The sequence below is a fragment of the Schistocerca nitens genome, chromosome 6 (assembly GCF_023898315.1).
Source record: "Schistocerca nitens isolate TAMUIC-IGC-003100 chromosome 6, iqSchNite1.1, whole genome shotgun sequence".
Classification (NCBI taxonomy): domain Eukaryota; kingdom Metazoa; phylum Arthropoda; class Insecta; order Orthoptera; family Acrididae; genus Schistocerca; species Schistocerca nitens.
This window is the reverse complement of record NC_064619.1, coordinates 367,443,351-367,463,436: the sequence shown is the minus strand read 5'-3', so window position 1 is coordinate 367,463,436 and position 20,086 is coordinate 367,443,351. Positions and strand designations below refer to the sequence as shown.

Below are 20,086 nucleotides of genomic sequence, written 5' to 3'. Positions count from 1 at the left end.
CACCATTCATTCACATGAACAAGCACATCTCATACATACATGACAGCCAACTCCAGTAGCTTGGACCAGAATGCCAATAACAGTGAGATCTGTCTGATTGAAAGAAAGCTGCAGAGCCACAGTTTTATGTCCAGAATATTGAATGAAAATACTGTGCAATCACTTGCTGTATGAAACTCTACATATCCTCCAGGATAGCTCGAAATAAGCGTATCATTAGTATATCATGGAAAGTGTGTGTGAGGCACCACAATCACACCTGAGTCTGAAGAATTTTCCTCGTGTATGGAGCCAGAAGTTCCATATAGCCTGTGTATTTCTGGGATGCCAAGGTGTTTCTTTGTCAGCTATGTGGTCTGTCCTCACTCATCATATTTCATTGTAGATTTGATTAACATGGCTAAAATGATGGGCACCTCTTTTCTGGTCAGTTTGTGAAGGAATGAAGAAGGGAATATTGGGGGGGATCGCATCAGTTGTGAGGTAAACTGACATGGGGCACATGTTGGGAAGAAAATTAGCCATTTTCTTTCCAAAGGAAACATCTCAGCTTTTACCTTAAGCGATTTTTGGAAACAAAGGGAAACCTCAATCAGGATGGTCAGATGGCGATTGAGCTACTGTCCTCCTGAAAGCAAGTAGAGCATGCTAACACTGCACTACCTTGCTCACTTCTCTGTCTCAACCCACATGTAATAGTAATATTTATTGTTGAATGTCCTCATTTGTGTAACATTAATTATTCTGCCAGTCAGTATAGAGCATTGTTTTGTGACACTGACAATGGATGATTACAATTAAAGAAATATTGTTACAAGGAGTTCCTTCTGCTGTAAATATTTTCTGTTGCTCTCTCCCTCAGGAATTTGTGATGAGTTAGTTCTTCTGAACCATTCGTCTTCAACCAAAATGGACACTGAAAATTATTGCATCAAAAAGCACATGCAAACTAAAAATAAATGGCTATGAAGAACCAAGTGACAAAGGGTGGAAAGAAAACTATGAAAAATATAAAATGACCAATTTGTGGTTCTACAATTGTTTTGAAGACGCCAGAAAGGACGGACACCTGGTTACACTCCAAATGTTGCAGCAATGGGCAATGATGGCTGTAGCTTCAGCTCAAAGCATAGTATTTGGCAGCAATATGTTACCAGATTTGTCAGCACAGAGGAAAAATGTATATTTGAAGATCAAATATCTGCTATAATTCTGCAGCTCAACCCTACCGAGGTGAAAAAGTCTTTGAACTTGCTGTCAACCAGTTATATCACTTGACTCTTTCATACATCACACAATACTGCATAACACTGTCCAGTAAACTGCTGCCAGTAGTCTTCATCTGTTTTCAAGAAGTTAGCAGAGAATTCTGTCCTCAAGTGCAACAAAAGGTGAACCAACTAATAGAATAACATCTGACTTGTATGCAACTGCCACAAAATATGGGAATCTGTCAAAAGAAATATACAGTGAGTTCTTGGATAAAGTTATGCAATCTTATGTTAAAATGGAGCCATTCTTCTTCATTATTGATTCATAGGGTGGACAGAGCAATTCTTCAGCATGCAATGGGAAATTCACAGGTGAAGGTGGAATACGAACCTCTTGTTTAAAGTAATTCCTGTAAAGTGTACACCACTCTGTCAACCCTGTGATGCATGATTTTACCAGCAAATAAAACATTACATCCAGAAACTGCAGAATTACTCCATTCTCATTGTACAGCAAAGAGATATCACAACTAGACATGACACAATAAAAGTCCACAGATTGATTCATAAACAATTGCAAATGCCAGTTTTTTGAAAAATGATCCATTATTTGTGGCTTGCCACAAAATTATTCCCAATGGGTGAAATCCTCAGCAATGTTAATAGTGCTTGTTTCCTGAATGAGATTCATGCAAAGACTCGTGACTGAGCGAACCTGCTTTCGCTTGAGGCTCATGTTGTTCAGAATATCTGTGTTCACATTTCTTACAATCAATATCATGCAAGGGAATGCACCAAATCTTCCTGAAGAATAAACATCAGATTAAATATAAGAATTAACATAAAAATTGATATAAGAATGAAATATAAGAATATGATAATTTAGAAAGGTTGTTACCCCTCTGAATCCCATACACACATTTGTTATAACACAAATTTATGACACTTGTTGTGAAATCCAGTTGTAATTTTACAGTTAACGTAACACCTGCCGTATCCTGCAAGTAGTGTGTGTGAGTGTGACTGCGCCATGTGTGGTGTCACCATGCATGTGTGTTTGAATTGGTCACCAACTGTATCAGTGTGGGCTGCCTGCTCGAGGCCACTTGTGGGAGCAGCACACATAGCACCATCTCCAGCCTTCTGTCTGCTGGCGACTAATGCATATATATCCATGGAGCATTGCTAACTGATGCTCTCTTTGTCATTTTAGCTTGTATCATGCACATCACTTGTTCTGTGTCTTGTGGAGTCTTGAGAGGCTATTTCTGTTACTGTTCAGAGGTTACGAATAAAACCATTTTTGGGTGACTTGGACCAATTTTGTTTATTACTTAGTTACTAAACAATTGGATATGAGTTTGGGATGGTTTCTGTGTGTGGTATCCTTAAGTTCAATTTCATCAAGTTTATTCATTATGCACACCATTGTATTATGTATATGCCTCGCCCTTCATTCATAAGGCAGCTTCAGGTTTTCCTAGGTAAGAGAGTCTACTACCATAAATTCCTGCCAGGGACAGCCACATTAGCCCACCCATTGCATGTGTTGTTATGCAAGAATGTACCTTTTTATTGATTCCCGGATTGTGAATGTGCTTTTCAAATGTTGAAATCCAAACTACTCTCGGCCCCTTGTTTAGCTACATCCTCGCCAGACTAGCAAGAAGTTTTGGTGACTGATGCCTCACAATACAGCCTCAGCATGGTCCTACCACATCAGAATGCTCTGAACGACCTGTTGCTTTCACCTCTAAATCTCTCACTCCAGCCCAGCAGCATTACTCTCAGATGGAAAAAGAGGCTTCTGCCATAATCTGTGCTCTCAGGAAATTTCAAGTTTTTTGTATGCCTCCAAGTTTTACCTATTTACTGACCATAAACTTCTGGTCTCATTGTTTAACCCTCACACTTCCTTGTCTGACAAGGCAGCACGCTATCTGCAATGCTGGGTGCTGTTCTTGCCTTGCTACAACTACGAAAGCCATTTTCAACCTACATCTAAACATGCCATGCCAATGCAGACACCTTGTCCCACTTTCCAATGGGTCCTGATCTTCACTTTGGTTATGAAGAATTTCTTTGGCTCCATCTTCATATTAAAATACAGGCTGCAGTCAAGGTTTTCCCAATTACAAGCTCACGCAAAGGAGCTGCCACTGTTGCCAACCAGTTCTCCACCAAGTGGTTCAGTTTGCTCAACAGGACTGGCCAGATAAACTGCCAGGCTAGGCATCAGACCCCCTGCACAACTATTTTCCCTTTCTGTTTTTGATAATGATTTGCTGTTGTCCACAGAAGACCTCTCTCCCTGAGTTGTCATTCCTGCTGTATTACAGTGTGAGGTTCTACACTTTCCCCACAAGGGGCATTGGGGAGTTTCATGCACTAAACTGTTAGCTAGGGGACACTTTTTGGCCAGAGATTGATGGCAAAATTGTTTGTTTTGCCATGGCTTGTGAACAGTGAGCCTGACAACTGGCAGCTCTTAGGGCATCTCTGTCCTCCTGGGCCATCCCACACAGCACCATGGGAATGCATTCATGTAGACTTTGCGGGTCCCTTCTTGAATTTGTATTGGCTTTTGGTTGTGGATGCATTTTCCTGGTCTTCTTACATTCTCTGGTGTACATTGATGTTGGCTGAGGTCACAATTCATCCACTCTTGAGGTTTTTTTCTATTGAGGGGTTGAATTCTACCTTAATTTCTGATAAAGTCCTCAGTTCTTTTCTCAAACCTTGCTTGTTTTCTTCCCATCATTGCATTCATCATGTTATGGTCTGCCGCTCCAAACTCAATCAAATGGCAAGGCGGAACAGCTAGTGCATACAGTTAAGTCCTAAATGAAAAAGTTTGTTGTGGATTCTTTGCTGAATGATGCTCTTCTCTGTTTCCTGAGCATGACTTAGGTCAATTTTGGGTCAATTTTGTGTATTGCTTGGTTATCAATACACCCTTGTATCCCCTAACGTAATAAGAAACTATCATGTAAAAACTTTCTATGGGCAGAGGTAGATAAATGAAAAAGAAAAAAAGGAAATAAAAACAATAATTGGGTTTCTTCACCAATCTGGGCCTGATAGGTTCCAAGTTTGCCTGTCGAAAACCAGTATAAATGAGGAGTGATAAAAGAGTAACACCTCATAAAAAGCCTTGGTTCAGCTGTCCCAGCTGATACTACCATGTAAGGGGTCTTGCCAGGGTTACAGTGAAGTCCTCAATGACATTGAAGGTAGAGCAGAATGGTACAGTGGAGCTGTTGAAAGAGGCAGCTTCTTGTCCAAGGCTAAAATGGACAGAGTGCATGACGGTTCACATGTTAGTGTTTCCCTATAGCATCTGTTTTGCTTGTTAGTGGTGGTGGAATCAGTAACATTCCAGGCTAACAACCTGGTATTATTTTGTGAATTCAGTGATGATCCTGGATTTCCTGCCCTCTACAATTTACAAATTCAAATCACTGAATGGAAAGTAGAACCAAGAGTTGCAGTAACCCAGGTGGTAATTCAGCTGAGAAATCTACCATTACATATTGTAATGCATTGGGACCTAGTATTCTGAGGAGTCTCAAGATCTGTGGTGAAGAAGAGATGGAATATAAGAGGAACTACCCCTTTTATCCAAGAATGTAAAAATCAGAATACTGCACTTCTGTACTAACATACTCCATCACCTTCAAACTAATCACTTTGGGCATGTACGCAATGATCCCATCATTGTACCCTTTTTGGAAGTACTTTTGTAAGTCTGCAAGGCAAAGGGTTTTCAGGACATGTTGTGATTCCACTTAGATGTCTTCAATCAAGTCAAAATGTTGCCCTTTCAACATGATTTCCATTTTTGGGAACAGGTAGAAGTTACACATGGGTATGTCTGGTGAGTAGGGAGGGTGGAGCACAGTTGTCATGTTGTTTTGGTCCAGGAATTCCTTCACAATGAGTAAGATGTATGCGGGTATATGGCTGTGGTGCACCAACCAGTCAGTTGTTGTGGCACACCAACCAGTCATTCCTTTTCCACATCTCTGGCCATTTGCACCTAACATTTCCTCTCAATCACCTCAAAACCTCACAGTGAAACATCCCTTTGACAGTACGACCAAGTCGAACAGACTCTTTATGCACTATTCCCCACATTTCGAAAGAAATGATCAGCATTGCTGCAGACTTGTCAAGATTTTTTTGGCCGAGGAGAAGATGGCATCTTCCATTTTGATGATTGCAGGTTCATAACTGGAGACCCAAGATACATCACCTGATATGGCTCTGGATAAGAATTTGGGATACTCTCAAATTATTTGTTGCAGCTTAGTGCACATTTTGAATTCTTAGGTATTGTTGGCTGATGCTGAAGAGGTCAGGGACAAATTTTGATGCAGTTTGTCTCGTGTTCATTTCATTGGCTAGACGCCATTGACATGTACCATACAACAGTCAAAGTCTGTTATGAACATCATGAATTGTCTGCCTTTCGTCTTCATGAATCACATGGTTGACCAGAATCTTTGTCTTTTTTCACGGATTCTCAGCATTCCTTGAAATGCTTGAACTGCTCAAATGTTCTTGCTTGACTCAGTGCACTCTCACAGATGCCTCTGTCAGCAAGCAGTGTATTTCAGCTGCAGTTTTCTTCAAGTTGTAACAGAATTTGATACAAGTCCATTGCTCCTTCATGTTATTAATTTCACAGTTTGCAGAAGCACTGAAACACATCCTGGCATGCACCACTACAACTCCCAACTGCATGCACCATAAATGATGCAATTTTGTGCTATAGTAGATAAAATGTGAACATCGAGACATCTGGCAGCAGAATGTCATACTACTACTGATTTGACACAGTCAATGAAATCTCTGATATTTGGTATAGCACTTTGTATTGAAAAGCCTTCAAAGTTTGAGTTCAACAAGAAGTACTACTTTGGAACATTAAATGTAAATTCTCTTCTGAAAACTGGGAAACAGTAGGAAATGGAATTATTTTTGCAAAAGAACCATATACAAATTTTAACACTGCAGGAAATGAGATTCTAACAGAATTTTATAGAAACAAAAAAGTTGTGGTTAGTGTAACAGAATTTAAGTCAAAATGAGAAATACTGTCGGTGCTGACAATAAGGCAGAAGAATAACACCTGTACCCTTATAAACTACCATGCAGCAATAAATGTTGACAACAGAAGAAATCTGCAGAAAGTAAGTCAGTTTTGTGATCTTTTAGAATCTTAAACCTCCAACATATGTAAAAGCAATATTAAAACAATTCTTGGTGACTTCAGTGTGTATATAGGGAAGGAAAGGAAATTTAAGAATAATGTAGGTGAATATCCAATACTGTTAAGGTGAAAAATTAATGATGTCTGCACATGTTCCCAAACTATCAAGAAAAGCCAAAAATTGGATATCTCCAAATCCAAACTTAGTAAATGGGGAATTTGATTCAAATCATTTTCTCTCTGAGATTTAACTTCTTGTTGTTGTTGTTCTTGCTCTTCTCTCTCTCTCTCTCTCTCTCTCTCTCTAATTCTGTCTCTGTTTTTTTAAACCAAAGAAAGAACAAAGAAAGTAATCGGATAAAACTCCATTACAGCTAATATTACAATACAAAATAAACAAAAATTTAGAGAAGCAGTTGAGACAACAAAAAAGGTCTTTGGCATGAAATCCAGGTGCAAATTACTAAGGCAGAATGCAAGGATAAAAAGAAGACATGGTGAGGAGTGTGAAGAAGTGCTAGAACAAACAGTTCAAAAACGGAAATGTTCAAAAACAGAAAACCACTTAGAGCAATTGAGATAGAAAAGAAAAGAAACATCAAAAATAACCTGGAAAATCGGGAGAAGCTTTGAAAAATCTCAGCTTATCAAAATACAAGAAAATCTATCAAAAAATAATACTAGAAATTTTACCAAACTTTTAAACGTGTTCTTAAAGGGTATCAAGCACCAGTTATTTGTTTCAAAGATGAAAATGACAAAATAGGATTAAATAACAAAGAAAATTGTGAGATATTAGCAAACAAGTTTTGCCAGTCTCTTAAACTGTCCAGTTCCATGAGTTAAATCATAATTTCCAGCAACACCACAGAATCTGCAGGAAGATTTCCCATCAACAAAGATAGAATCCATGAAACCATCAAAACACTCAAGATCAATAGAGCAAGGGATGAAGACTCCATTATAGCACAGGTATTGCAGTGGTCAGAACCAAAGATTATAAATAATCTAAAATTGCTTTTTAAGAACATTTGGAAAACTCAAAAGATTCCAGAAGAGTGAAAAAAACCATAAATGCAGAGCAGATAAACAAAACATAAAAAGGAAGACAAACAAAATGTGAACAGTTACAGAGGAGTGTCACTTCTGCCAGTGACATACAAAATATTATCTAAACTCCTCCTGGACAGACTTGTATAAAATTTCTGCAAACAGTTGGGACAGTATTAGGGTGGTTTTCAAAAGGGAAGAACCTTTGCCACAGGATGTTAACCAGCAAACCTGTAACAGTATCATTTATTGATTTCAAGAAAACATTTTACTTGATAGACAGAGAAAAAATAAATAAAATCATTAGAAACTTTGATTTTAAAGCAGAATTAGTGAACATATCTAACGTCTACACATTTGGACTGAAGGGGGACCACTCACCAAAAAGCACAATTTTTGAGTTGTCAATAGCCACACTCAAAAGAAAGAAAACTTGGCTAACTTTCAGTGTTACCCTTTGACAAGTTATAGTAAAACACACACACACACACACACACACACACACACACACACACACACACACAAATACGTACAGATGCCTGTGCCCGTACATGGTGCTGGCTGGACTAATGCTGTGTTTCGGCCAATGGACTAGTTGTGATGGTGATAGTGTTGGATGGTGGGTACCAGGAGAGGAAGGCAGGAGGGAGGGAGAGGGATTGGGGCAGGTGCCTAGTGACCCTGAGGAAGGCAGCCAGTTTGCCATCTTGGAATATGGGGAGGAGGGGTGGCAGATATAAGGACTCAGCATATAATGCAGAATTATATGGGCTGGCAGAGAACAGCACACATTGAAGGCAGCATGGGGACAAAACTTTGGAGAGGATGACAGGATGGAGGAAGGGGAACTCATCACTATTGATGCCACCTCGCTATAAACCTTTCATGCCCATGGCCTTGCTTCTATCGAACACTACCTCTCCCTATGTCCCTCAGACTCCGGACCTACCTCTTATTCCTTATACGTATTATAAACTATATCCTGGCCCACAACTACCTTTTTTTTTTTAAGACAGCACAACAATTGGCACACTCATGGCACCTTCCCATGCCAGCCTATTTATGGGCTATCTAAAGAAACCCTTCCTAGTCTCCCAGAACTACCTAACCTAATGTGGTTCAGTTTCTTTGATTATATCTTCATCTTCTAGACTCAGGGCCAAAATACCCCATCCACCTTCCTTTGCAACCTCAGCACATTCTTTCCCATCCACTTCATCAAATCCTTCTCTACTCAATGTGCCACCTTCATGGACATTGACCTCCAAATCTCTGGTGGCTCCATCCCTGACTCGGTTCACATTAAACCAACTAACCAAAAACAATACCTGCGTCTCGACAATTAACCATTCCTTCTGCCCCAAAAAATTCCTCTCATACATCCTGGCCATCCATGGACAACATATATGCAGTGATGAGAACTCCCTTGCCCAGTATGCTGAAGGTCTCACAAAGGCCTACACAGACAGACACTACCCCAAAACCAAGTCCACAAAATGATTTCCCATCCCATATCCTCAAACACCCCCCAATCCTTCCACCACACCAAACAATCAGCTCCAAAGAAACACCCCCCTCATCGCCCAGAATCACCCTGAATTGGAAAAACTGAACCATATTCTTCTTCTTCGTGGCTTTGATTACCTGTCATCCTGCCCTGAAATGAGGGCCGCCGTATCCAAGATTCTTACCATCCCTCCTAAAAAAGTGTGCAGTCACCCCCCTACCTACACAATATCCTTGTCCAATTGTGTGCCATTCCCACTCCCAACTCTTTATCACAGGGGTCATATCCCTGTGGCAGACCAAGGTGCAAGAACACTCAATCCATGCACCTGGCATCTCCTACTCCAATCCTGTCACGAGTTTATCCTACCCTATCAGGCACAGCTTCTTGTATTGGTAGGGTTACTAACCAGCTGTCCACCATGATTAAGAGGCACTGTGAAACTGTGGCCAAGAACAAAATTGACCACCCAGTGGCACAGCATGAAGCTGTACACAAAATGGTCAATTTCAGTGACTGCTTCACCACTTCCCTCAACCACCAGCTTCTCTGAATTATGTAGACGTGAGTTATTCGTACAACACATTATCCATTGTTGTAAATGTCCTGGACTCAGTCTCAGGTAGCCCAGTGTCCCTGCACGCTCCACTTCACGGTTTCCCCTTCCTCCATCCTGTCACCCCATCCCAATTCTGCTTTTCAGTGAGTGGTGTCTTCGAAACATATAGGCTTCAGATATAGTATTTGTTGGAGTTTCACATACAAATTTCCTAATTTTGCTTTAATTTTAAAATTTGCTAACGATTTTATCTATTTTTTCTTTGTCTGCTGAATCAAATACTTTCTTGAAATCAATAAATGATACTGTTATAGGATTGTTGGTTAACATCATCTGGTGAATTATTGGTTTTAAGTAAAAAAGTCTGTTCTATACAGGAACTTTCATTTTCAAAATGACCCTGATATTGTCCCAATCGTTTGGGTAAAGCTTATACAAATCTGTCCAAGAGAATTTTTGGTATTATTTTGTATGCTACTGGCAGAAGTAGCACTCCTCCATAATTGTTTGTCTACCTTCTTTTTTACCATTCTCTGTTGGCCCCTACAGTCATGCATTATATGCTGAGCCCATATTCCTGCCACCCATACCTCCCACATCGCTAGCCAGCAAACTGGCTGCCGCTCTCCGAGCTGTTAGCCACTCATCCCCAGTCCCTCTCCATGCCTCCCACCTCCCTCTCCCACTGTCCACCCCACCCAACACTATGATCACCACAACCGAGCTGGCACCATGTAGGGGCATAGGTATGTATATGCATATGTGTGTGTTTGTGTTTTCTTTTTATATTTTACTCCAGTTAATCAAAGGATAACTCTGAAAGCTAGCAAGTTTTATTTCTCACGTGTGTACCTTTCAGCAACTCAGTGCTTCTGTTTTTTAGGGAGTGGTCTCCTTTAATCCAAATGTATTTACATTCTGCAAGAAGTTTCCTACAACATTGATAACTGAAAGCAAATTCATGAGAGAAGTATGTCAGCCATTTGAAATTGAAGCTGTTGTTCAACATGTGGATGGTTTATCACCTTTACTGTTTAAATGGTTTTAGAAAAAATTGTAAGGATCTGGAATTTCGAGCTGGAAAATCACAAAATTGGACCAAGACTTCTCAGAAAGAAAATTGGAATTAGGGTAAACTGCCTGGCTTTTGCAGATGATTTTACGGTACTTTCAGAAAATCTGACAGAAGCAGTTATTCAAATAAATCTTCCGGTAAAAGAGCAAATACAATTTGTCCAAAATTTCAGCTTAAAAAGCAAAATTCATGACAGATATAAAAAATGGACCAGTAGATACACAAATTGATGAAATAGAATGAGTAAGTAAATTTAAATATCTTGAAAAAAATATACAAAAGACCGGACTAGATGCAAGAGTTAACAAAATGGAGGGAGCATATGGTTTGACAAAAAACGTGAAATTTATATCTAGGAGAACAAAACTAGAACACTGTGCTACAGTGGTATGATCAGAGTGTTTATATGGGTGTGAATGCCTAACTATGAACTACAAGCTGGACAGAATAGAGGTACTTGAAATTTGGGTTATTAGAAAAATAATGGGTACAATACAAACCACAGATGGTTGGTAAATGACAAGTAATGAGCAGATCTACAAAAAAAAGAGAAAACATCAGAAGTAATGGCTAAGTGAAGATTAATCCGTTTTTTGGACACCTCTGGAGAGTGAGTGAGAACAGACTAACAAAACAAAGAAATTGACACTAGGAGGGATTACAGAAATAAGGAAACAACTAAAAAGAAACAACATCAACACATTGGAAATAACAGAAAGAAACATTTTTAAGAATAAAATACTAAATTTAGAAGGCTTTCAAAGCAGATGAAATAGTAAATCAGGAACATTGTGAACAGAAAGAGTCAAGTATCTACAGATAACCTGAGACATATGTTTACGTATTGTGGCTCCTCTTCCAATGAGCGAAGTTTGTGGGAAATCTGGTTATGGAAATGTTATCCTTGTTAGGCTTAGTTTTTGTTGTGTATATCAATGACTTTTCATCAGTAATGTTACCAGATGCCCAGTTTGTTTTGTTTGCAGATGGTCCAAACATTGCAATAAATAGTAAATCAAGTATAGTCTTAGGAAGATTGGTTAATGAGATTTTCATGGACATCAAGAAAAGTCTCCTAGTCAAATATTTTTTACTAAACTATGAAAAAACACACACTGTATGCTGTTCAGAGCTTGTAAGAGGTTTCTCACCAGTACGCCTAAAATATGGTGACAAAACAACAGAAAATTATGACAGTGTTAAGTTCATGGGACAACAGCTTGATAATAAATTAAACTTGATGGGACAGGTGACAGAACTGCTGAAGTGCTTAAATGAAGTGCTGTTTGCAATGACAATGTTGTCAGACATAGTTTGTACAAAAATATAAAAGCTGCTCAGTTTTTGGAATCAGTATTATAAATAAGAATAATCTTCACAAAGATTTGAAGTCACTTTCTTTGGTCCAGAAAGGTGTTCATTATTCAGGAACACACATTTTCAGTAACTTGCCAGCAGCCTTAGAAAAAGTTTCACTACTAATGAAATTCAGTTCAAGAGGAACATAAAGGATTTATTGGTGACCATCTCCAACTGATGAGTTTCTTAGTGGAACTAACAAATGTATACACACTGAAGTGCCAAAGAAACTGCTACACCTGCCTAATATTATGTAGGGCCCCTGCGAGCATGCAGAAGTGCCGCAACACGACGTGCCATGGACTAGATTAATGTCTGGTGTAGTGCTGGAGGGAACTGACACCATGAATCCTGCAGGACTGCCCATAAACCCGTAAGAGTATGAGGGGGTTGAGATCTCTTCTGAACAGCATGTTGTAAGGCACCCCAGATATGCTCAATAATGTTCATGTTGGGAAGTTTGGTAGCCAGTGGAAGTGTTTAAACTCAGAAGAGTGTTCCTGGAGCCACTCTGTAGCAATTCTGGATGTGTGGGGTGTTGCATTGTCCTGCTGGAACTGCCCACGTTCATCTGAATGCACAATGGACATGAATAGAGGTAAGTAATCAGACAGGATGCTTACGTACATGTCACTTGTCAGAGTTGTATCTAGACATATCAGGAGTCCCATATTACTCCAACCGCACATGCCCCACACCATTAAAGAGCTTCCACCAGCTTGAACAGTCCTCTGCTGACTTGCAGGGTTAATGGAGTCATGAGGTTGTCTCCATACCTGAACATATCCATCCACTGAATGCAATTTGGAACAAGACTCGTCCGACCAGGCAACATGTTTCCAGTCATCAACAGTCCAATGCTGGTGTTGACAGGCCCAGGCGAGGTGTAAAACTTTGTGTCAAGTAGTCATCAAGGGTACATGAGTGTATCCTGGCTCCATAAGCCCATATCAATGATGTTTCATTGAATGGTTCACATGCTGATACTTGTTGATGGCCCACTATTGAAATCTGCAGGAATTTGTGGCAGGGTGCCACTTCTGTCATGTTGAACGATTCTCTTCAGTCATCATTGGACCCATTCTTGCAGGGTCTTTTTTGGGCTGCAGTGATGTCAGAGGTTTGATGTTTTACCGGTAGCCTGATATTCACAGTACATTCGTGAAATGGTTGTATGGGAAAATCCCCATTTTATCTCTACCTCGGAGATGCTGTGTCCCATCACTCATGCCCCGACCGTAACACCATGTTCAAACTCACTTAAATCTTGATAACCTACCATTGTAGTAGCAGTAACTGTTCTAACAACTGTGGCAGACAGTTGTTGTCTTACATGGGCATTGTCGATTGCAGTGCCGTATTCTGCCCGTTTACATATATCTGTATTTGAATTTACATGCCTATACCAGTTTCTTTGGAACTTCGGTGTGTGTTACTAATAGTATCAAACAATGTGAGTATTACGTTCAATATAGTTCTTTACCAATGCAGTAATGCAATCATTGTGAATAAGTGTTGTAAAATGATGTTTCTGACTGATGATGCTTGGCTACGATAGCCTAAAATTATTATATGCAGCTCACTGTAATGAGCATTTACATATTTTCTGGCAAGTTTGTTATAACCATTTACATGAAAAAATATTAAAGAATTTTTACTTATTCCACATGCATGAGGACTATTTCACTTGGGATCTGTGGAAGATATGTTAGCATATCTCTTTTTCTTTTTACATATGTATTGTGTATTCTTGTTTACTGACACATTCTACATCCTTGGGGATTTCCTCACTGTGAATCTAATGGAATGAAAAGTACATTTAATCTGATCTGAAACTGCCATTCTTTCCAGCTGACTCTTTTGATATATCATAGCTTTGCTTCCACTCACTGATTCATCACATCTACATGTACATCTACATGGTTACTGTGCAATTCGCACTTAAGTGCCTGGCAGAGGGTTCATCGAACCATTTTCATACTACTTCTCTACCATTCCACTCTCGAATGGTGCATGGGAAAAAAGAACACCTAAATCTTTCCCTTTCAGCTATCTCCAGTTTCATCACTGTTGGTGCATTTTCTATTTGCACTATGGAGTGTTTCAGTCATTTCAAACCATATGTTTTCACTATTTAAAAATATGTCTTAAATCACACAATGATAAAGGCTTTCATGACCAGTTAACTAAGATGGTGGTGAATCTTCCAGGTTGTATGGTCATTGCCCATAAACTTGTTCCTGACACTTCTTCCAGAGCTTTGTTGGACTGTTGGAAAGGTACAGTGGAACATGGAGCACCTCTAAAGATGTCCAACACAGCTCTGGACCAAACATCAGGTACAAGTTTCTTGGCACACAACCATATAACCTGGAATATTCATAAACATCTATATGTCTTAAAGTTTACCCACAATTTTGGACATCAAATAATCCTCATGCTTGTTTCCTGCTAATGGTTTCAGTTGTGTATTGGACCTCACATGCCTCAACACCCACCCACTATACCCTCTCTACTGAATGTTATTGAAATCCTTGTACCTGACCTCATTAGGTGTGGGACATGCCTGGTGAAACCCAAGTACCGCAGCCAAGTGCTCAAAGTCAGCTGTCATTAGTGCTACTTCCAGCTCAGTTATGACATATTTCACAGCATTGCTGATATGTGGTTGGTTTGATGTTTAAACATCTCAGCAAAGTGCACACAGGCAGTGTAAGTCAAGGAAACTGTCAGATCCAAGTCACCACCTGTATTGTACATCCTGTCCCTGTCCACACTGCTGTCCACCCCATCCTCAGTTATCAATTGATCCTCCAATGCTTAGAACTTATGTCACTTGACTAATCCCCTCCACTAAGTATAAAGATTCTGCTGACTTGGGGATCTGTACCTATCATTTCATGGAGCTGAGTGCCAACTCCTTGTCAATGGCTACTAACTAAGAGCAGTACCTTCTTCTCCTTCTCCTTCTTCACAGTTCTCTTTAACTTTGGTTTCCGAATCAAGACTGAAGTCAGATCCATGTTTTCTACTGATGCTTCTGGTGGATACTCCTCTCTGCTCGGGTCTGGCAACTGCTGAAAAATATTTGTGTGTGTGTGTGTGTGTGGTTGGGTGGGTCAGCTGCCCGTCACCCACCCCCCACCCCCCCCCCCAAAACCCCCTCCTAATTCTACATAGTTCACATCTGGCTTCTTACAGCTGTGCCTGAGGGCACAGAGGTTTCTTTCCTGTTCCTCTATCAGTATTTTCCTATTGCATATAATGCAGGACCAAGAGAGAGCACTCATCTCCCCACAATATTCTCCCCAATTTGCAAAAAATACCATTTCTTACTCCCTTATGAAAGCCTCTCAGGTTCTCATTAACAACAGTAAAAAAAAATAAAATAAAATAAAATAAAGTTGACATGAAGTATATGAATTTGTCATGGAGCATCACATTGTTTGTATTTATTTTATAGTATCTGTGTATTTTTAAACTAGGTAAACGTTTATTGATGCAATGCATATTTTTTGGGGGATAAATAAATAAACGAAACAAATAGTTAACAGTTTTACTGTGCTGTTACATTTTTTTTATCTTGTTAATAGCTTTCTCTTTTAATTTTATGATACCTGTCACACAGTTTTTCCTTTGAACTGGGTCCTAGGTGTTGTAATTTCCAAATAGTGTCATTCCTATAGATTTTCTCTTTTTCCTTACATTTTGTTTGTATGTATGTCTCCTACCACTTGACAATAATAAGTTTTATCGTCTCTGTATGGTTAAAACTGAACATAAACAAATAATAAGTCTGTAACCATAACTTTTTGTCTTCATATCTGACACAGTACTGATACTAGTCAGAAATGTTTACACATTAGGCAATTATTATTTAAATGCCAATTTTTTTTTATTTTGTAAGTTAAAATTTCTGCAGTTGCCTATACATGATATTTGTTTCTTCTGTACAGAGAGGAATTTGTAGTAAAAGTTGTTGTCTTTTCCTGACAGGCATTTGCTAGTTACTTAAACATTGCCAGACAGATGAAAGCATTTGAAGAGACAAAGTTTGAACAATGGAAGGCAAGTGTCATACCAAATATATCTACATTGATGAAGAAGAATGTCCTCAAAATTGTTTCAAAAGATCCAGAAAAGGAGGAAGGTTTGTTTGTTTCTTTATTATTTTATTCAGTTCTACTAGTGCCATAAATTACATTTCAATGATAAGAGAAATCAGCTCTATTACAATTTAAAATAAGTTTATTCTCTATTATATTTTTCCAGGCCATGTACCAATCATGACATTAAGCATAAACCTAATCACAGCATGCAGTTGCTCGATGTGTCACTAATTTATAACCTCTCAGTCACTGGCATTTATACCATTACTCCATGAATGATAGGGACTACATTAATTCATCTTAAATTAGAATGTTATGGTGTCACTGGCAATGCTGTGAAATGTTTTGAGTCTTACCTATCTAACAGGAAACAAAGGGTGTTGTTGTGAAATACCTGGGCAGTAAGCAGTCAGTCTTCATCTGACTGGGAATTAATTAATGTGGTGTTCCTCAAGGTACCATCTATGGTCCATTGCTTTTTCTTGTGTGCATTAATGACTTCTCATCTGTTACATTGCCAGATGCTAAGTTTGTTTTGTTTGCAGGTGATACAGACATTGCAATAAGTAGCAAGTCAAGTACAAATTTAGAAATAGCTGCTGCCATCTATGGTCCATTGCTTTTTCTTGTGTGCATCAATGACCTCTCATCTGTTACATTGCCAGATGCTAAGTTTGTTTTGTTTGCAGATGATACAGACATTGCAATAAGTAGCAAGTCAAGTACAAATTTAGAAATAGCTGCTAATCAAATTTTCACTGACATTAATAAGTGGTTTAAAGCTAATTCACTGTCATTAAACTTTGAGAAGACCCACTATATGCAGTTCAGAACCTGTAAGAGATTTCCTTCCAGCACGTGTATAAAATATGAAGATATGCAGATAGAAGAGGTTGACAGTGTCAAATTTGTGGGATTACAACTCAATAATAAATTCAGTTGGGAAGGGCATACCACGGAATTGCTTAAGTGCCTAAACAAGTCTGTATTTGCAGTGAGAATGATGTCAGATGTAGGGAGATATAAATATTAAAAAACTTGCATACTTTGCTTACTTTCATTTGCACTTAGGGTGCAAAAGTGTGTGATAAGTATCATTTGTGGTGTAAATTCAAGAATATCGTGTAGATACTTGTTGAAGGAACTTTGTGTTCTAACCACTGCTCCTCAGTATTTTTCTTCCTTAATGAAATTTGTTACAAGTAATACATCTCTATTTCCAACCAATAGCTGAATACATAGTATCAATAAAAGACCTAAAATCACTTACTTTGGTCCAAAAAGGGGCCCAATAGTCAGGAACACATTTTCAATAAATTGCCCGCAACTATTAAAAACTTGGTTTCAGATTAAAAAAAAGGACAAAAAAAAAAAATAGCACGCCGTCTTCAGGCCACGAGTGGCCTACCAGGACCATCTGACCACTGAGTCATCCTCAGTGGAGGATGCGGATAGGAGGGGCATGGGGTCAGCACACTGCTCTCTTGGTCGTTATGATGGTATTCTTGGCCAAAGCCTCTACTATTCGGTCGAGTAGCTCCTCAGTTGGCATCACGAGGCTGAGTGCACCCCAAAAAATGGCAACAGTGCATGGTGGCGTGGATGGTCACCCATCCAAGTGCCGACCACGCCCGACAGCGCTTAACTTCGGCAATCTCACGGGAACCAGTATATCCACGGCTTCAGATAGAGCACAGTTTAAACAGATTTTGAAAGAATTTTTAATAGGTAACTCCTTCTACTCCATAGATGAATATCTTAACAGAGACTGTTAAGCCAGCTTAAGTAAAACTTTCTGTTAGGTTTCAGTTTTGACAGCTCTTGGGCACAACAGTCAAGATTAGCTGTTTTGTGTACGATAAATTTATTAATAGTACATAACAGTGTTTCATTCTGACAGCATGTTAATTCTGTAAATATTAGCTCTTCCAGTTTATCGCATTGTATTCACTTATTTTGACAATGTCCTGACAAATTATTAGGGTAGTAAGTACTATATTCAAATGTTTTATGTTTTTATGTTATACTTTCTGAAATGTTCCACACCCATGAGAATCATCTCATTTTTTGTGTTTGTGGAACTAAAACTGAATCCAATCTAATCCAATCTGATGTCAGGTTATACGTAACATGTAATACAGTCTGTAAAATCATATCAAAGACAATATTCCTCAATAGTGAACTTCTAGTCTAATAGTTGCTTCGTGTATTCTTGTATTCAAAGTGTCATTAAAATGCAAAGCTAACACTCATATGTTGATAACTCTGTTGTTGTAAAGAATTACAGAATGTTTATGTTTCAAAATAATGTATGTAATGTTACAACATTTGAACACAATCATTGAAACTTCAGGAATTTGTATTAAATCCATACCAAAAATAAATCTGAAAAACTATCATGTCTGGCTGTTTGTACACACTTCTACAAAACTACCAGATTGATTTTCATGGGGTTTTCACCAGTAACTTGAGTATTGCTTGGGACACTGTATAGGCTTTATTTAATTATAATCAGATCGGGGGAAAGATAGATATCATGATCCTGAGGAGTGGAAGAAGATGGCCAGTCATTTCAAAGGAAGAGTTGTCGAATCCCAATGGCCATCAAAGCGGATCAACCTTCTCACAACAGAGTGGTGTCTGTGCTCCAGTGGAGCAACTACAAAAGGTGTCTGATCCCAGTGGGGGAGCCTGATTACATCCTCTGGGGCTAACCACCTCAGTTGTAACCAAGCTACTGCAAATGCAGTAACCAAAGTCGAAACTTCAGCTTCTATAGCAGGCATGAAGCATGTGATAATCACAAATATACCCCAGGGAGCTAATCCCTCATTGACCGAGGTCAATGCAGGCAGGCCATCAGATTCTGGGGAGCCTGCATCATGTGCATACCTCAAAATCAAATCTAAATCACGGTCAGAAAATCAGACCAAAACAGACTTTTAAAATGGGAACCATAAACATACAGACAATGGTGAAGATTGGCAAACTAAAGCAAGTTCTTGACAGTGCAAGAGAACTTGGGAAATAAGATTCAGGGACGAAAGCATGATGGAATCAAAGGGGTGTCATTCTGAAAGGGAAACACAGTGTTGGGGGCCCAAAGCAGCATTTTATGTTTGGCACAGCCTTTGTAGTAGATCGTAGATACCTGGATAGTATCACTGCGTGGGAGGGCATAAATGAGAGGATGTCATATCTGACAGTGTAACTAGGAAACAAAAGCTATATTATAGTAAATGCACATGCACCAACAAATAATAAGAACAAAAACGACAAAGCAGGAACTGAACATTTTTTGCCCACTTTAGGTAAGTTAGTGGCAGATGTGGACAAAAGAGGTGTCACTATTTTGCTAGGAGATTTTAACGTACAAATAGGCACAGAAAAGAAGTTTAGAGGTCCTGTGGGGATTATCCAGCCCACAAGAGAACAAACAAGAATGGTGAGAGATTAATGGACCTGTGTAGGAGACACAAGTTGAGAATAATGACCACCTATTACAAAGCTAAGGCAAACAAGAAAACAATGTGCGTCAGCCCTGGAAACAGGATTAGGGGAAAACAGCTAGACCATGTAGCAAATTGTGACAAGAATTACACAGAGATTATGAACATGAAAATGAGGAAAAATAGCAGGATGGAATCAGATCACTACCTTGTTGAAATAAAATGCAGATGGATACCCAACAGAGCAAGTAAACATAGGACCATAAACACTCTCAGAATTGGCCTAGATCTTCTGAAAAAACACAGAGCAGAGTATGCCAGGATAATGGTAGTTCAGAGTGATTGGAAGAGAGTGAGAGATATGATGGACGAAGAGGCAGTGTGACTAGCTACTGACAACAAAAAAAGAAAGCATGAGTGGTGGACAGATGAATGTGAGAATGCAGTTGAGGCCAGGAGGGAGGCATGGATGAAATGGCAATCCTGTAAAAAGCAAGAAGAGTGATCAAACTTCCAGAATGTGAGAAAAGTTGCTAGCAAAACGATCAGAAA

General features: G+C 39.1%; 1 protein-coding gene across 1 annotated transcript in view; it reads left to right on the top strand.

The window, feature by feature from the left end:
* Positions 1 to 20,086, top strand: part of LOC126263364 (dynein axonemal heavy chain 10) — a 1,742,213-nt gene that overhangs the window by 352,218 nt on the left and 1,369,909 nt on the right. Inside the window, exon 15 of the mRNA XM_049960456.1 lies at positions 15,973 to 16,126. Coding sequence (XP_049816413.1) covers positions 15,973 to 16,126 — 154 coding nt within the window. The remainder of the gene's footprint in view (positions 1 to 15,972; positions 16,127 to 20,086) is intronic.